Here is a 20,267-nt window from a genome sequence, read left to right as displayed (position 1 = left end):
AATGAAACCTATCAATCTTTGCAAATAAAATGTTTTCCATGTGATACTCTAATTCTGACTAGATATTATCAGTAACCTGCTGGAGGTCGAGCAACAATGCCCACCCTCCCTTGCAATCGCTTCGCTGTACTTCTTATCGATGGTTGTCATATGATTAAGTGAGTAGTCGTGCATTTGGTTTATCGCTGTTTTGTTGTTAAAGTGTGTCCAATGTCAAATCAGTGTGACCCATTTACCGACTGCCCCGATGGACAAGATAGTTGATGAGTCGAATAAACACTGATAATAATCACATCGATGGAAAATCAGCACGGGTGTGCTAAGTGTATGCAACATAAATAGTTGTTTTACACATGAAGTTCACAAAATATACTGTTTCTGATTCACAACCGAAAGAGTATGTCAAAATACCAATGTTTTGCCGGCACGTGAAGTCTTCTATTGAAGATAGCACGATGAAACTTTATTGAGATATAACGACTCTTCATATATACCTACTGTTCAAAGGCCTTCAACTTCATAAACTTTTAATGAAGTTCGTCACCTTTCAGAATGACAGAGTAGACTGGTTCTATAGTAGCTTAGGTTTTCTCTGGCGTACGCAACAGCAACTGGCTCGTCACCGCGTTAACCCCCGATCTGCTCAACAATCTGCCAAAGTATTATTTTGCTTCAGTTTCACGATCACCTCACCATTAACCGTGGACGTGACAGTCTGCTGAAGTTTATCGCTTGAGTTTACCCTGTTTTACATTTACATACCCACAGATTTGGCGCAAATCTAGGGAAACGCGGAAGTAAACGTAACTGTTTCAAATTGTTGCAAAAACGCAAAAGTTAATCTAGACTGCAGCTGTACGCAGCCAGCTGTGTAATTTAAGGTCGGGCACTAAACGGACAATTCCTCAAGTACCTGTATAATTGTCTCTTCAGAAAGAATCAACTCGAAAAGTTTCATTTGATGTTAATATCTATGGGGGCGCCACAACAACACACAATACAGCAATATGAAATCCTTGTACTGTAATTACATTTTCCACATCTTCTCATCAAGTTCTTATACTTGCTTGATAAGCATTGTTTGTTTCATGTGAACTGCGTCCTTCGTGCACTAAATAACCAACTAAATGGACACTTGCTTGCTCTGATTTCTTGATACAATTTAACACGTGTGGTGTAAAGTGGTTGAAAGATGTCACACACAGTAGCTTTGCATATGCAGGGTACAAGAATCGCGTATTCATACAATCCGTGCTACAAACTTCAGCTGAAGCTTGAAATGACATCACCACAAGATTTGCAGCAGTTACGATTTTATTTGATGTCTGTATTGAAAGATTGTGTCATTTATATAAGACTAAATTTAAATTCACTTCGAAGGCGAGGAGTAAACAACTGCAAATCCCTGTATCAGCTAAAGCTGTCAAATTCATAGATTCTGCTGAAGGTAATCATACTGGAAATTCATTGAAGGTGGATTTTGTGTTTGTTCTGAAGGTTTAATGTACTTGAAAAGTAGACATTCTGCAGGTTGAACTTATTGAGTCTACCCGCAACAGTTACATCTCTGTTTTTCAAACACTACCAGTGACTCGGAATTTTAAGATACTAGAAGAGCAATGGCATGTGACGTGATACACTTGTTCATCCGTTAAACTCAAAATTTCTTCGCATCGATACTGAACTAGACGGGAGCTCAATTCTTCTTTCCGGTACCAGGTCATGCTGTTGTTGATGGCGTTGCACCACATTCTAGAACAATCATCCGCCTTATCGTTTTACATGTAAATGAATGTACATGTTTGGTATGTCGAAATCGGATTCGTGCTGGTACAGATGATCTCAAAATGATGGTCAGAATTACACAAAAAAGTCAAAGTATGGATTTATTGATGATAATGAACACAGTCTGCCGTCTCTACTCTGTGCATTCAGCCCGTACAATAATGAATGTGTACATGAATTTGAGGTTATAGGATATAATCAATACTACGTCAATTTCATGTAACCACAGATTCGTCTGAAGTTTCCTTCGTATCTTCTGATCCGGGTTATCTATAGTCAACCGTTTATATCTGAATTTACATGCTAAAAAAATATTGGTTATAAAGGAAGCCTCTATATTCACAGATTGAAATGAATGCTATTAAGTAAGATTTCTTGGTATTTTAGGTCGAAAACATCGCAGAAATGGCGGACATAGCGAGGAAAACTAGCGAAGACATGAGTTTTACAGACGATGACACCTCTTCCTCTTTGAAGTACTCGAAGTGTCCCAGTACTGCGTAGTGATCAGCCAGGTCGGTGATGGTTCTTGGAGAATTGCAACTATCTTGGTATGGATAGATGTGTCCGCCCAGCGGTTTGAGGTCATCTATGCACACGTCGAAGGGGTCGCTGTCGACGTATTTCACCGATTCCTGCGTAGCGAGCATTGGCAGGAGATGGGCTCGGCTGTAGAGGACGTAGTCAATCCAGGAGCCGGGCAGCCAGTTGTGATCCCTCGCACATCCCATCGGGTCGTCCCCATCGTACCTGATGTCGTTGTAGCAGCTATCGAATGTGACGTTGATGGTTCCCACTCGCGCGGGCAGGTCGGCATCTAGGGCTGTCAGCATGGCATCGAGATGTTCTGCCTTGGTGTACTTGTCGTTGTTGAAGTCTCCTCCGTAGATGACAGCTTCGCCCCTGGGTATGTTCTGCTTCAGCATCAGCTGGTGCATCTCCTTCGTCTGGTTCAGCCTGACGTCATCCCCTCCGCGATTGTCATCACCAGAATGCAGATGTGTGCCTAGTACATGGTAGTTCGTGGTCACCCCGTTGACCGACTTACGGATCTGTGCATAGACAGCACCCCTTGATGCCAAAACGTCCCGCGAGGGGACTACTTTGCTTTCGTACACCGTCTCGTCTGAACGGACAATCGGCCACCTGGACGCGATGAAGACGCCGCCGTTTTCTGGTGGCAAAATGAGGTGTTCGCCGACCGTGGCCGTAAAGTACTTGAAACCATAATAGTCCAAGATTTCTCGGAAGGATGCGCCATCATCTGGAAAACAACCACCCATGAACACTTCGTTGAAAATGATGGCGTCGATGTCGCCATGCCGGATGAATACCTCGGGAAGAATTCGACACGTGCGTTCGCGTTGTCCGGTCTGGAAGAGGATGTAGCGCAACTCGTAGACATTGTATGACAGAACCTTGAAGGTTGTCGCGGGTGTCGGGTCGCGTACAGTTCTATAGGGTACGGCACACATGACGTTCTCACCAGAAGAGACGTAGCAGAGATCTACTGTATTGTAGCGTGCAGTACAGATGTGCTCCAATCCAAACATCTCACAATGCGATGGGGTCAGATCACATTCACTCGTGGCGTACCCTGGAGAGAGAGAGAGAGAGAGAGAGAGAGAGAGAGAGAGAGAGAGAGAGAGAGAGAGAGAGAGAGAGAGAGAGAGAGAGAGAGAGAGAGAGAGAGAGACAGACAGACAGACAGACAGACAGACAGACAGACAGACAGACAGAGACAGAATAATGAACCCTGAGACGCTTGGTATATTTCTCTGCGAAAATTGCGTTAATATAAATTGAAAAGGACAATGGATGAAACAAATTTTTCAAGTATATGTGTTTTTAAATGAAGTTTCTGAATTAATTAATACGTGATGTAACTAACCAAGCCAAACGTTAGGTCTGCTACCGGACGTGCATTCCTCTGCAAAAAAAAATTAAAAAAAATAGATTGATAGATAAGCATAGATGACTTTATAATTGTCAACTTTATATTTTTCATTGTAATATACACATTAGAAATCAAACTGTAAAGATTTTCTTATAATTTGCTCGAGATAACTTTAAACCTGTTGCTTTTGCAATGAAGAATAAAACAAGAAAATCACTATAGTGCAAATTATTGTATTGCGGAATAAGAGTAACGAAAAGTTAAAATTACAATTAGTGACAACTTTGAAAGAAACATGTGAGGCATTGTTTATTTTCTCAAGTTGAAAACACAACAGTAAGCGCTCTCTAGTCCCGTTGTGTTTTCAAAATGAAAGTGCTTTTTATTTTTCTGTTCCCCTAGCGTGTTCCATCGAGACTTATTTCAAATTGATAAATCAACTGAAAGTCGATCAATCGCTACTACTCGCATGTGTCATTTGTGTGCATGTTCAGTTCCTTGATGGAAAGTGTCAGGTTATGGCCTCATGTCACGTCATTGCCAAGCGTCAGCTCTGGCTGACTTTCTACGATGGAGTTTGCGCAGTGAGACGAACGCGACACAACTAGTTTTACTTGTGATTTCCATTTTAATTATCCTACATCATGTTTGACCCGACTTCAACGTGTCAAGGAAATATGTCTTAAAGGCGATTTCCGATTGTGCAAGGTTACTCCCAATGTCTGTAACTTAGGAACTTGAATAGTTTTTGTCACATGTGTCGAACTACAAAGTATCAGTCATATTAATATTTGGGATTAGGCGTTTTCTTTTTACTTTACTATTTAATTAGTCACTTGTTATGCGGCAAAGTACCTGCAAGTTCCTTTCTACTTACCGGGAACTGGTGGAAGTGTTGGGGGCTGTGGCATGGGTTCCAAAGGAGAGCTGAAGTCAAAGACTCCCAGGACTGCATAGTGGTCTGATAAATCGGTGACGTTCCAAGAATCACGGCATCTTGGCTGGTACGCGTAATGGTGCTCCCCAAGCTCGATGGGTATCGGAATTTCGATAGGACCGATCCGGAGCGGCTCTTCTCTCATCGCTATGGGAATGGCCGCCATGCACGGTACAAACGGCTCCGAAGCCACGTACTTGATCGATTCCTGGCTGGCTTCATTCGGCATTAAGTGCTGATGGCTGTATATGACATAATCTATCCAGGACCCCCCGTCCCCGGGTTGTGGATTGCGGTTGACGTCATTATTTTCCCTGTCGTATGTGAAGTTCAAGAGTCCAACAATTTCAGGCATATTAGCCTGAAGAATTTCCAACATCTGGCCCCATCTGTCGTGAGTACCATACAGGTTCGTGTTCAGGTCTCCTGCATAAATGACAGGCTCGTCAGCGGGTATATTCTGTTCCTTCATGAGCTCAAACATCTCCTGGGCTTGCAAGGCACGAATTTCGTCTCCTTTATACTTCGCCATTTCTCCGAATCCTGCTTGAAGATGAGTGCCGAGGACGTGATACACTCGCTTTAGCGAGCCATCGTCTTTCTCGATTTTAACGTACATGGCGCCTTTATTGGCCAACGCATCAGGGGATGGCCGCACAGCGTTTACGAATACTTTCTCGGCTTCAGCGAGAATTGGCCAACGAGATGCTATGAAGACGCCGCCATTTTCTATTGCTGTAAAATCAGGAGGTAAATTTGGAGGCAGGGGTATTTCGCTCGGATCTAAAGGCAGGAGGGATTTATCTTCACCGACAGTTTTGGTGAAATGTTTGAATCCGTACTCTTTTAGTATGTCACGGAAAGACATGCCGTTAGAAGCAAAACATCCGCCCATGAACACCTCGTTAAATACGATGACATCCACGTCGCCGTGGCGTTGGAAAATTTCTTGCGGAATTCGACAGGTTCGCTCATACTGTCCGTTCTGATAGTAGACGTAGCTCAGCTCCCACACATTGTACGCCAAGACTTTCAGGGTCGTGGCTGGTGTAGGGGGCGGCAAAACCCTGTCTGGCATTGCGCACAGCACGTTGACATCGGTCACCCCTACGCCACCGCATCGATGGCTGTTGGAATAGTCCTCGGAACAAACGTAATCCAAGCCAAACATGGTGCAGTAAGAAGCGTCGAGATTGCATTCTGAAGTCACGTCACCTGTGAAATAGATCGTAACAAGTCAGGGTGTTTATGTATACAACCACACAGGTGAAAAAAGACGATGTGTATAGTAATACAAGCAGGCATAATAAGATTTCTACTGACCCGGAAACTCAACATAAATTTTTATTATTTCAAAGGGAATTTCAGTGCTCGAGCTTTACTTACCCAACCACACATGCAGTCGAGGATCATAACAGGGAACTTCAGGGACATCTATGAACGGTGAAGAAAAAAACACATTTTGTAAGCATCGATTATGCCTGCAACAATCAGAATTAATTAGTATAATATTGGACAAGTTCTTTGATCGTTGAAGTTGTTGTTCCTTTGTCATCTACGATCGCATAGAGATAGAACCTCAAAACTAGCAATGAGTGGCTAGAATTATCAATTTTACAAATATTCGTTGTTATAGGCATGCTTCATATACGCGGTGTACGTACGCGTACACGTACTTATCAGAAAAGAACAAGATACGAATAGAAAATGCTCCCGTGTTTAAGTACATATGGCTGTTGTCTGTAAATTGAATCTTATGGCAAAAATTTGCAACTTGATAGAAACTGTTATGATCAACATCGTTACGAACAATATTCACAAAGGTCATTTCCGAAAATCATTGATTTTACTAAAATGTCATTACTTGAAATAAAAATACTAAATTTCTTTGATTGCTGTCATTGTATCACCACTTTACACTGTCGAGTCCTTCAAGATGTACACACCAAACTGTGAAAGCTCATTAAATATGCAAATTATACATTAGCTTACGCAAAATGCAAAATGTCTTTCACTACTTTTATATAATTTTATCATCAAGATACATAGTACTTTCATCGACTTTGGTCCAGTCTTTTCGATTTAACGTGCTTCCAATTATGAATGTTCATTAAAAATGCAAATAATTAATATGCTGATATAGAAACGCGAAATCTCTTTTACTAATACAATATCATTGTATTATAAATATCCACAGTAAGTTTCATAAACTTTGCTATAGTCACCATTCGAGTCTTATGTTGCTAGTTAGGAAAGTTCTCTAAAATATGTAAATTAGTAATTAGTCAAAACGCTAAAAGACTGTCAAAAATGCTATACCATAGTTACTTTAATGAACATAGCAAGTTTCGTCAACTTTGATAAAGTAGTCATTCTAGATATAGATCCCAAATTAGGAAAGTTCGTTAAATATGAAAATTGGTAATTCACTTAAATAAAAACGCTAAATGACTTTAAATATCAATGGGTTTTTTTCAGTAGATATCATGTTTACCCAACTTTGATCTAGTCGATCCAGATGTATATTCCTATTTAGGAAAGTTTGTTCAATATGAAAATTTATCAACCCAATCAGATCGATCATTTTATACAGGTGGTCATATTTTGCAATCGATGAATGGGGGGGGGGGAGTAATACTTTGGGGGTAACTTTTACATATCTTACATTTCTTAAATCGTACCGCCCCTTCATGTAAATAATGAAGGCTCATGATTTGAAAACATTCAACAGACATCGGTGTGTCATCGTTACTTTTACGATACGTACCGAAATCAAACCTTCCAAGAACAGCATAATGATCTGCCAAGTCTGTGATTTCTCTTGCTTGATTACATTTTGGGTCGTACGGGTAAATATGTCCTCCCAGTGGCCTGATACCATCCATGCAAACACTCATCGGACTGCTGTCGGCGTATTTTATCGACTCCTGGGTGGCTGATACAGGCTCGAGATGCGCGTGGCTGTAGAGAACGTAGTCGATCCAGCTGCCGGGCAACCAATTCCTGTTTCTAGCGCATCCTTCAGGGTCGTCACCGCTGTACTTTATGTCATTATAGCAACTGTCACTGGTGACGTTGATGCTTCCCTCTATCGGCGGCAAGTCGGCTTCCAACGCTTCAAGCATAGCTGCTAAGTAGTCTGGCTTGGTGTAGTAGTCGTTGTTGAGGTCCCCACCATAGATGACAGCCTCGCTCCTGGGGATATTCTGCTTGAGCATCAGCTGGTGCATCTCTTTGGTTTGGTTGACCCTGGCCTCGTTCCCGCCGCGGTCACTGTCACCGGCCTGCAAGTGGGTGCCAAGGACATGGTACTTTCTGGTAGACCCGTCAACCGATTTGTGAATCTCTGCATAGATTGATCCCTTCGCCGCAAACGCATCGTCAGAAGGGGCAATCACGCTCTCATAGACGGTTTCGTCCCACCGCGCTATCGGCCATCTCGAGGCGATGAAGACACCACCGTTTTCCGGCGGTAATATCAGATTTTCTCCGACGGTGCCGGTGAAGTATCGGAAACCATAGTAATCCATGATTTGCCGGAAAGAAGCGCCGTCATTGGCGAAACAACCGCCCATGAAGGCTTCGTTGAAGATGATGGCGTCCAGATCACCATGGCGAGTGAAGATCTCAGGAAGAATACGACACGTGCGTTCATGCTGACCGCTCTGGTAGTACAGATAGCGCAGCTCGTAGACGTTGTACGCCAACACCTTGAAGGTAGTTGCCGGTGTCGGGTCGGGTAGGGTTATGTCGGGAATAGCGCAGAGTACGTTCTGCCCAGGTTTGACATAGCAGTTGTCCCATACGTTGTAGGGGGCGCTGCAGACGTACTCTAGTCCAAACATCGCACAGTGATCGGGTGTCAAATCGCACTCGTCCGTAGCATATCCTGCAAGAAAATTGCAACGAAAATTGCACAAATAAAATCATATCAAGTGAATGTGTTCTTGTTAATTGTAAAAGTATAGATTGCTTCTTTTCATGTTTCAAGATCTGCAAATATCATGCGATAAAGTGGCAAACAAACGGACCAAAAACCAAGCCTTACCTAGCCAAACTTGTGGTCTGTCATCGTTACATTCCTCTGTGTAAAATTAAAACAAAAGGGATAAGAAGCGAAAGTTGAAAAAAAATTATCGATTGTACAAAAATATTCGCTCGATCATTTAGTCGAATCTTCATTTCCATTATGTAGATAATGACTTTTACCTGTACTTTTAATAAACTCAAAACACTTTTCGGAGTTTAATTTGCAAGAGTGATGTTCACACGCCGAAAACAACCACACCACATGTTTACCACTGCCATCTCAGCAATATCGTTTTGCTTGCCCTCTACCATGATTACTCGAGCGGAAAAATACAATCTGACTCCAAAAAGGTTAAAATTCAAAACACGGTCGTTTCATTTTAAGTGATGTTGATGAATTTAAATATTACCTGGCATGGGTGGGGGAGTAGGATTTGGGATCGGGTCGATGGGTTTGCTGAAATCAAAGACGCCCAATACGGCGTAATGGTCAGACAGGTCGGTCACATTCCAGGAATCAAGGCACTTCTCTTCGTAGTGGTAGCGATATTGGCCCAATTCTATGGGTATGGGCAATTCTATGGGACCTATTTGTATCGGCTCGTCCCTCTCCGATATCGGTAAAGCTGCCATACATGGTGTGAATGGCTCAGATGCGGTATACTTGATCGATTCTTGGCTGGCCTCATTCGGCATCACGTGTTGGTTACTGTAGATGACGTAATCGATCCACTTTCCTCCGGGACTTGGGTTGGATCTGACGTCATTGTTCGCGTAGTCGAGGGTCACGTTCAGGTCTCCTACTATTTCAGGCATGTTCGCTTCCAGGATCTGAAGCATCTGGTCCCAACGACCACTCTCGCCGTAAAGGTCGTTGTTAAAGTCACCGGCATAAATCACAGGCTCGTTCGCGGGTATATTCTGTTCCTCCACAAACTGCTTCATCTCCCTCGCCTGCGCGTTACGTATTTCGTCCCCTATGCCGTCATCAAACCCAGCTTGCAGGTGAGTCCCAAAAACGTGGTAGTACCTCGTATCACTTCCATCTTCTTTCTCTATTCTTGCGTAGGCGACACCCTTGTTAGACGCGATGCCGACTAGACCATCCTTGAAGACCATCTGGGCCTCGAAGAGGATCGGCCAACGAGAGGCGATAAAAATACCCCCGTTTTCCACGGCGGATATGTCGGGCAGGCCAGTCGGAGGGAAGTTCCCGAGATCCGGAGGAAAAGGAATAGGTAGGAGGGATTTCTCTGTGCCGACTGTCTCCGTGAAGTGCGCAAAACCATACTGAGTCAGCATATCACGGAACGATATACCGTCCTCTGGGAAGCAGCCACCCATGAAAGCTTCATTGAACACAATCACATCGACGTCGGCATGATGGTCGAATATTTTCTGTGGAATGCGACATGTTCGCTCGCGTTGTCCGCTCTGGGCGTAGACGTAACGCAGTTCCAATACATTGTACGCTAAGACTTTCAAAGTCTTGGCGGGTGTTGGCGCTGCTAGTTCTCTGTCCGGTGATACACACATGACGTCGTTACCATCACCTCTGCACGGATGAATAAATCCATAACTTTGTGTGCAAAGAAAATCTAAACCGAAAATATCACAATGTTCCCTGTCAAAGGAACACCCTGATGTTGCCTCCTCTGTGAAAGAAAGAAACAAAAAGCATAGAATGAATTGAATTGAATGAAAGGACGGATGAAGTGATTGATTGATCGTCGTAAGTAAAGAACACATAGGTGAACGTTTCTTCAGATTTAAAGTATTTGATTTTAAAATATTTAATGCAACATGGAACAATGCGCAATAACAAGACGCTTGATAACCTTGCCCATTCATTACCATTGTATATTTAGCCTGTGTAAGTAACGTCCGGAAAATCTGACGTCAGAACGTACAGTTATCGCTGTGGCTTGCACATCATGATGTTATAATTAAAGAATCATTTTATTACATGCTTCATATATCGAACATTGCCGCCCTGTAGGATTCTATTGAAAATTGACGTAGCGGACCGCATAGTCATTATTTGATTGAGATGGACCCAGAACTATTTTAAACTTGCACTTGAAAACTTCGGGATTTAAAGAAATGACCAAGTTACATTTTTTTACGCAGGAAATGCGTTTTTATAGAAAATATTCGCTCAAATCGATGAACCGCATAACAGTGATCTAAATATATCGATGCGCTCTTCGATGATTAAGATCGTTATGTTTTTAACGGATTTTCGTATTTCATGAAAATAAGACACATGATTGTCATTTGCAAATAAACCCACCAGGTATGGGTGAAAACTATGTAAGAGGGACGAAATAAAACATTACAGCCCAAGCAAGGGACTATGTACCCTCGGGGCAGGAGACAATTTGCCCGACGTCAAGAGAGCAAATAGTCACAAACCCCTTTGGAACATAGTCCCTTGTATGATCTAAAACACATAATATTCCTTCGAGGATGTGTTTCGTAACCGGGCTCAACTTCACCTTGATTGTACTGTCACATAGTACGAGGCATACTTATAGCAAAGGCGCGTGCAATGGGACAGTCTTAAACACGCGCGCGGTGAGAAACAAGACAAATATAGTTGGACGCTCGCTCAAGACTTACTTACCCAACGACACTTTCGGACGAGGATCATTGCACGACTGGGCGTCTGCAAAATAATTAGATATGAATTCTTAGCTATCAGCTCATAAGAAAAGCATTTTGAATCAGGGCAAATCCTAAGCTTGCTCTTTCGAAACATAATGTCAACGACAATAATTTCGACAAGTGATCATTTGAAATCAGATGGTAGTGGAATGCAGAAGGGAGTGACTGAAAAAAAAAAAAAACATTTGAGATCTGAGTTGGGGAAAATTGTCTGAAAAATTCAACGTTGTTTTTGCGGTTTACGGGTAAGTATTTTGCTTCAGATGATCATGGTGTTGTGGCGTTGCCAATACTGGCACTCTTACTCCAGAAATGCATTAATAAAGTAATCGAGGATCGTTATGTTACTGAGTATTTTTTCTGTGATATTTTGGCCGCCGCCTAGTAGCAGTTGTCAGCAAGTATCCTTAATCCTACAAACCTCGCTGTCAATATTACTTAACAATATATCTTTTCACCAGTAAAATCAATCATAAAAATCGGAGGGTCATTTTGAAAATTGAGCCAGAGAACTAGAGAAACGTGAAAAATAACCGGTAATGGAAATTCAAAATGGCCGCCATCCGTGTGTTATCTCTATGGCGGAAAATAGAATTCCCGATTTTCACAAAACTAAGCCGTTTATTCCATAAGCTTAAGCTTCAAAATGAGCCCCAACAAGTGGTAGGCCAAAAGAAGTAAAAGTTTGAGAGTCTGAATATCTGTACCCGACCTTACAAGCTCACGTAACAAGGCGTCGCTGCTAATGAAATTGAAAGTTTCCCTCAAGTCAATATGTTTGTCTAAAGTTGATAATCATCGAATTTATTTTTTTGACCAAAGGTAAAAATATGTCTCAGTGTGATCTTGACATAACTGGGATGCAAACGATTCTAGCATCACCTTAAGGTTCCAAGACAAGACATTGACCTTTTTAATCTAACAATTCTCTGGTGATTGATAAGCTCAGAACCCCCGTAAATTATACATTTTCTGAAAGCCTAGATATAGGGAAACATTGTGATAACCACATTGTCACCATTGTTTATAGAACTACCACGTAATAGGTAATTTGCATAACATTTCAAAAATCGGTTGTTCGTATGTTTTGTCTCAATGCTTCAAAATATCTGACTCAAACTTGCTGGAGTGCAAGCTGTTACAACGCTCTTCCAAAGTGTGTCTCAGATTTTTTATATCTTGCTTAGTTTTTTTTAGCACACACTTTAAAGAAATCAACTAGGGTTAAATTCACCGCTCTGTTAGTTTTTCTGGCAAAAAAATTGTTTAAGTTTAAAAAATCTGAGACGGACTGTGGAAGATCCTAAGGACAGCTTGCACTCACACAAATTTCAGCCACATATCTCAAAGCATTGAGACAAAACATAGGGAAAACCGATTTTTGAAAGGTAATGCAAATTACCTGTCACGTGATAGTTATGTAAATAATGTTGACATTATGGTAACCAAAATGTTCCTCTATATCTAGACTTTCCGAAAAATGTATAATTTACGGGGTATCTGAGCTAAAAAACCTCTAGAGAATTCTTAGCTTAACAAGGTCAATTTCTTGTCTTGGAATATTTTGGTCAAATACCATGATTCAACAAATCACTATGAAATTCTGTAAGTGGTAGACTGGAGACCTATCCGTTAGCTTTGTCAATACCGGTGAAATTTGTAACGTCATCCCGCATTTATTACTGATTACGTATCCGATAATCCAGCATTGTTTGCTACATCTGTACATTCACTAGCATTGCGAAAAGTATATAAGAAATATCAATAATGTACCTCCTTCCGGCCCATAATAGACTGAAGCAAACTTTCCAGCCCATAAGGGAGCATTCAGTTATTATGGCCGGGGGTGGGCCGGCAAAATCCAGGGGGGTCACCTCAAATTTGAAAACTGCAAAGGGGGTCATGTGTTTTTCAAACAGCTCAGAGGGGGGTCACTTAATTTTCATAAGTATCCGTCCCATCAAAAAGCAGTTTCAGTGTTCATAAATATTCTGGGAGATAAAATGATTCGTTGCATGATTTCATCCTCTGCAGTTATTCACCTGTAAATCTGAACAAAAGTATAATTATCTGTCACATGAACATCTTGACTTGACAACTCTGAGGCTTGTCTTATTGTAAATCAAGCTCACTGAACTGAGGGCAATGAACAATTCCTATTACTTACATATTAGAGATATAGCAAGTTTTGTCAGGGAAATTATTTAACCTGTACTGAGACTACTAGTACCATGGAAAGTTAAATAATACTTTTAGGTGAAATTCCAATATCATAATTGTTGTCCACATCTGAACTTTAAATAACCTATTTGAAGCAAGTACATTTGAATTAATTATCAAACACCTATAAAAGCACAAATTAATTTAGTTTAGCATTGTAAAAAAATTATTCCTAGTTTTTTCATAGACTCCAATGTATAGTGGATCAACATTTCGGTGAAATTCCAAAATCCAATTTCTTGCACACATATCAACCTTTAACCATCCTAGGCTAACTAAGTACTTTAAAATGAATTATCAAATGTCTCTAAATACACAGATTTTGATAGTTTTGTATTGGAAAAAAATTATTCATATTTTCCTCATAGACTCCCATGTACAGTGAATCTACATTTTGGTATAATTCCAAAATCCAATTTCTGGCAAACACATCCATTTGTTACCACCCTAATCTAATCTAATCTAGTACATTAATATCAATAATCGAGAGTACATAAATACATTGGTTTACCTATTTTTGTATTGGAAAAAAACTATTCATACTGTCCTCATAGACTCCCATGTATAGTGGATGAACATTTTCAGTGAAATTCCATAATCAGATTTCTTGTACACATAATCATCATATTCTAATCAAGTACAATTATGTTAATTATTGAACGTCTGTATATGCACAAGTATACCAAGTATACCATTGGAAAACAAATTATTCACAATTTTATCATTGACTCCATGTATAGTGGATGAACATTTTTGGTGAAATTCTAAGGTCAAACTTTTTGTCCACATGCCAGTTGTAACAACCCTATTTCATTTAAGTACATTTATGTAAATTATCAAATATCTATAAATGCATAGATATAGTTTTGCATTGAAAAAGTACTACATAGATTTCTCATACATGTATGAGAAAATATATGTATACCATGTATAGTGAATCAACATTATCAACAGCTGATTTTTAATTAAATCCAAATATCAAAATTTTGTACACACACGCTTGCGCAAAAATATTGCGTTCCACCAGTAATTTCTGTCCAACCCCTTTGAGGGGTAATTTCAAAATTATAAGCAAGTCAGAAGGGGAAATCTGAGCATCAACACCTTTTGAGTTTGTAAGGAAGGTCATTTGAAAAAATCTAAGCTCTTTTTTGGGGGATTCTATCGCTCCATACCCCGAGGTGTTTGTGTGTGCAACTTTACTCAAGCAATGGGGGGGGGGGGGGAGGTGGTCATTAAATTTTTGTCATCTTGAAAGGGGGGTCATCAATTTTTTGGTACAATGGGTAAGGGGGTTCACTTATTTTGACTGATGCGCAGGAAGAATTTGCCGGCCCACCGCGGCCATAATAACTGAACGCTCCCTAATATACTTGGCTTTGCCTTCTCTGTCATGTTGCACAAAGTTTGCTTTTGTCCATTATGGTCCGGAAGAGTGGTGTATCGTGCCAGCAGCTAACTGACTACGCATGCGCTAGATCAATATACTAAGCGAGTAACCGGAAGTGTACCGGACTAAATTGACCAGCGCCGCCATGTTTTTTTAGTGTTTGTAAAGAAACAAGTACGAAACATGCAAAGTATTAGTTTTTAACTCCGATTAATAAAATCTATTAGTTCCATTAGCCAGTAAACATATTTTCCTTTTCATAATAGACACAAAATATCATTACGCCTAAAAAAAAGAAAGAGAAAACTGTCGTGCATATGAACAAGGACTCACGCCAAGAATGCTGGGATTGAACGCAAATTTATAAACGCGCCCTCTGTGTCCATAACTAGATGCAAATTGCCAGTTTTCAGACAAAAAGGTTTTCAGCTTGCAATACTGGACTTTAGGCAGCTCAGTTCAGTGCAATGACAACGATAACGACGGTATTATACGTCCCTTATAGAACACGGTGGGTTGTTATCATTGTAAATGAAAAATGTTGTGTACAAAATTGCCTTTATGTCAAATCTTTTGACAAATTAAACAGAAAATCTGTACCTGTCCGGTTGTGACAACTTGAAGCGTACGCGAACTGCATATGCGCATAAATGGGGACCAAGTAAACTGGGTGTTTGAATTCATTGTTTACGCAATGCCTAGTGGTACTACTAAGGTATATAGTAACAATTATTTCTATTTTATTCTTTCTTGTCGTGAATCAATACTATTATTGACCTTCCAAGTTGTAAACGCCGACTGTGCATCAGATTCTTCAGATGGAAATAAATTTCTTATTTAACCTCTGGCGCGACACCTGGGGCTGGGCACTGTATAGAATTAAGAGATGGCGCGCGAAATCCACCTTTCCTAACTGTACTTCTAATATATACTCATTCTGACTTCAGCAATTGTGAACTTTGTATAATTCAAGATGCATTACATTTTATGAAATAGCTTCATATCGATATATGTCTTTCCTATTTCCGATCTGAATTACGGTACAATGATGACATGAAAACAGATGTTGGTTTTATTTGTCACTTCTATTTTAAACCTCGTGTTCATTAAAAATTTTGTAATTTGTCAACGACAGTATTTAATCAGTGTTGATTTTATTTGTCAGTTCTGTTTTAAAACGCAAGTTCTCATTTGTAATTTGACAACGACAGCATTTAATCAGTATTGATTTTATTTGTTACTTCTGTTTTAAACCTCGTGTTCATTTTTAATTTGTGTCCACCTAGATGATTTGTTCCGAAGTTGATGATCCTAATTACAGTTTTCCGAGATTGATTCGAGTATTTTTGCTGGGTATATTCTTTCGACTCAAAGGAATTCGAAAGAAGGACATTTAAAGGCATAGTCTCGAATGTTAGAAGTTTCTCACAATTTTAGGACGTTTATTACATAAGAGAAGTCAGGCATACGCCATCAGAAATCAGTTTCTTTTCATCTATTCCATCGGACCAGTTGTTGCTATGTCGAATACGTCAACAAGTCACACACGGTCGCACTTTCAGTTTATACAACTGCGTTCTTGTTCTACTCCCTAGATCATGTTGAATTGTCCAGTATTCAGCTTGCTATCACAGCCTGTATATGTGTACCATGCATTTGTATCACTGACAACTGACTGTCAGTCTGGATTCTAATTGTAAATTATCACCTAATACAATTTATATACACAGGCTTTGTCGACAAACTAAATATTGTGTGTTTGAGCATGATGTAGGGACATAGCAAGAAACTGTAGTTGTTATATTGCATAAAAATATTGCAGAAATCATTAACAGTTGCAGCTTCTGTCCTGTTACTAGGCTCGTTTGTTTATTTTACGACAAATCACACATGTTTAGATTTTTTCGAGATAAAAGTCATGAAATGTGACAAAATGGTTCTAGATTTTGTTAAATTATTACTAATATTACAACATGTTGATGACATAAAATTGTATTCATTTTTCATTAAATTACCTACAAAAACTTGGAATTGGAAAATGTAAAACATAAAAGGGAACCAACAATTTTCAAGTCCCCCTACAGGTAGAGCAAAATTTTCAAGTCCCCCCTCTACTACCCCCAAAATTTTCGAATCCCCCTGAATTCCTCCAGCCCCCCCCCCCAACCGTTTTTTGTTAACGCAGCCTAACGACGGTATAATATGTCCCCTATAGAATACAGTGGGTGGGTTGTTATCATGGTAAATGCAAAAATGTTATGCACAAAAATTGCCATTTATGTCAAACTTTTTGACAAATTAAACAGGAAATCTATACCTGTCCGGTTGTGACAACTTGAAGCGTACGTGAACTGCATATGCGCATAAAAGGGTGACCAAGTAAACTGTGTGTTTGAATTTATTGTTTACGCAATGCATAGTGGTACTACTAAGGTATATAGAAAGTGACAATTATTTCTATTTTTTTCTTTCTTGTCATGAATCAATACTATTATTGACCTTGTAAACGCCGACTGTGCATCTTCAGATGGAAATAAACTTCTTATTTAACCTCTGGTGCGACACCTGGGGCTGAGCACTGTATGATATTAAGAGACGACGCGCGAAATCCACCAATGCTGACAGCCTTTCCTAACTGTACTTCTAATATATAATCGTTCTGACTTCAGCAATTGTGAACTTTGTATAATTCAAGATGCATTACATTCATGAAACAGCTTCATATCTATCTATATATGTCTTTGCTATGTTCCGATCTGAATTACGGTACAATGATGACATGAAATCAGATGTTGGTTTTATTTGTCACTTCTATTTTAAACCTCGTGTTCATTCGTAATTTGTCAACGATAGTATTTAATCAATGATGATTTTATTTGTTACTTCTGTTTTAAACCACAAGTGTTCATTCGTAATTTGTCAACGATAGACTTTAATCAGTGTTGGTTTTTATTTGTTACTTCTGTTTTAAACCTCGTGTTCATTTGTAATTTGTGTCCATCTAGATGATTTGTTCCGAAGTTGATGCTCCTAATTAAACTTTTCCGAGAATGATACGAGGGTTCTTGCTGCATGGGTACATTCTTTCGACTCAAAGGAAATGAGGACATTTAAAGGCATGCTCTCGAAAGTGAGAATTTCCTCATAATTTTAGGGCGTTTATTACACAAGAGAAGTCCTTGGACGGCATTGTATACAGAGGTAGAGTGATCGTTTCGGGCCACGACAGCGACCTTACAATATGGTACTTTATGCCCTGCAAGGTGATTTGAAGATCAGGGGCTGAACATTATTCAGTGCCCTATCTTGTCCTGTCCTGTCCGGGCTAGTATAAACATGGGATCATCATATGACATATTCGTTATCATTGATCAACAGACAGTTTTATGCGCACGTGCATCGTAGACTTTGAGCTTTTTTCCATAGTATCGATAAAAAATGACAAATTTGCATTTGCTTACATTCAGGAGGCGTTGCCGAGACAAAGTTCTCAGTGTACAAAGTGGCCAGTCTCAAGCAATTTTACCTGTTACCCGACTCTACGACGGCAATTGTACCAATGGCATGAAAAATACGACATCTTTACTGTGACATGTTGATGACGGGATTTAAAATGATCAAATTACATAAATCACATAGGAAAAACTGTTTTTAAAGAATTATGCATGGAAAAATCGATAAACTGCATTACAGTGATTTAGATATATCAATGCGCAGCTCGTTGATGAAAATCATTATAGTTTTCAACAGGTTTTACCACGATTGGAACTAATTTGGGGATAATCGGATGGTGAAGTAATGTCGGTTTTATCTGTAAATGTAAACTCATCTGCTTTTCTTTTTAAGTTATACACTTTTTGTATTACAACAATCAGCTATATGGCACCTAACACTTTTGAGGAATTTGAAAAATATGAAGAGCCAATTATCCCAAATTAGTTCCATTCAATCATGTTTTTGTCTAATATGGAAATAAATCATATGATTGTCATTTTTATGTGAACCTAAAATATTGGAGTGAAGACTATTTAAGAGAAGTATGTAATTAAAACAATATAGCACATACAAGGGACTATGTACCCCCGAGGCAGGCGACCATTTGCCTCAATGCGTCGGGCAAAATGATCACCTACCCTCGGGGACATAGTCCCATGTTTTGACTATGATACATAAAACGTCTGTCACAATATAATTATGAACTTCGGAAATGACACGATATTTGCAATTATTTAAAAAACGGGTATATTTTGCCGTCATAATTTCCGACTTGTCCGAATTTGAACCCTAGTTTTGCGCTCACCTGTGAACTTGGGACCGACGACACAGCAGATTGCAACAAGAGACATGCATATCTGCAGCGCGGGCGTCTTTCCCGAAGACATCCTTAAGCCGTGAACGTCAACGAAGGCGGTGTCTCAAATTAGGGCCGTGTGACGGTCCGGTGGTGACTGAACTGCGGCAGCGCTTTGAAACACTGGTTATGCTTGCATGCGTTACTTCTATACTTCACTGTTTAAAATCTCTTCCATTGGCTCTGGCGTCTCAGGTGATCGCATTGTAGACCGAGCGTCCTCAAGCCAATTTCGTGTCATCATGTCTTACAGAAGCATGGGAGATGACACCGACGGGTACACATTTTATCATCAAAACAACCCCATAAATCATAAGTCGACGCTACGAGATAACCAGGTGTCAACCATCCCCTAAAATCCACGTAGCTGACCACTGGTGTAGACACTCGTCACATGACGTTCTGAGATACTTGAAGATTTCAGAAAAAAAGACATGGGAAAGTGGTTTTAATAACACAATTGCAACTAATTTGGGATAATTTGATGGTGAAGTAATGTCTGTTTCATCTGTAAATGTAAGCTCATCTACTTTTCTTTTTAAGTTGAACACTGGTTTGATGAGTAATTTGTAATATTGCAACATTCAGCTATAGGGCACCTAACACTTTTGAGAAATTTGAAAAATATGAAGATCCAATTGTTAGTTCCAATCGTGTTTAATTGAAAATACCGGCGACTTGTAGGAGAATGGCATACTAAGAGTTGACGCAGGCATACAATGATGTACATGGAATTTAATTAAGTGATATCATTAACGATATCCACACCTAACAAAGGACATACTCGAATGGCCAACGTTGTATTGACAAGCAAAGAGCAAGACTTACCGATGACATAACACATTGCAGGAAATAAATATGAGAACTAGTGCCCACAGTCATTAAAGCCCCTAGCCCCTCAACTGCATCCGCCAATGCGGAGCAAAGGAGAGCTTTTCTGTGGCGGTGTAGCCTGGCAGTGCTGGATAGAAGAATTATACAAAAATGTAAA

The 20,267-nt window shown here is 40.0% G+C and overlaps 1 protein-coding gene across 1 annotated transcript; it reads right to left on the bottom strand.

Annotated features, from left to right (window-relative positions):
• Nucleotides 1–1,296: 1,296 nt before the first annotated feature.
• Nucleotides 1,297–19,535, bottom strand: LOC139131220 (uncharacterized). The gene is made up of 9 exons (XM_070697195.1): nt 19,226–19,535; nt 11,275–11,316; nt 9,059–10,303; nt 8,668–8,703; nt 7,387–8,508; nt 6,006–6,053; nt 4,560–5,834; nt 3,677–3,715; nt 1,297–3,382 (listed from the first exon to the last, which is right to left on the bottom strand). The coding sequence occupies exons 1-9, from the start codon at nt 19,305–19,307 to the stop codon at nt 2,169–2,171; spliced, it is 5,103 nt and encodes a 1,700-aa protein (XP_070553296.1). The 5' UTR covers nt 19,308–19,535; the 3' UTR covers nt 1,297–2,168.
• Nucleotides 19,536–20,267: the final 732 nt, after the last annotated feature.

This window comes from Ptychodera flava, chromosome 4, assembly GCF_041260155.1.
Source record: "Ptychodera flava strain L36383 chromosome 4, AS_Pfla_20210202, whole genome shotgun sequence".
NCBI lineage: Eukaryota > Metazoa > Hemichordata > Enteropneusta > Ptychoderidae > Ptychodera > Ptychodera flava.
The sequence above is the reverse complement of the archived record's forward strand: the minus strand, read 5'-3'. Positions and strand labels throughout refer to the sequence as shown.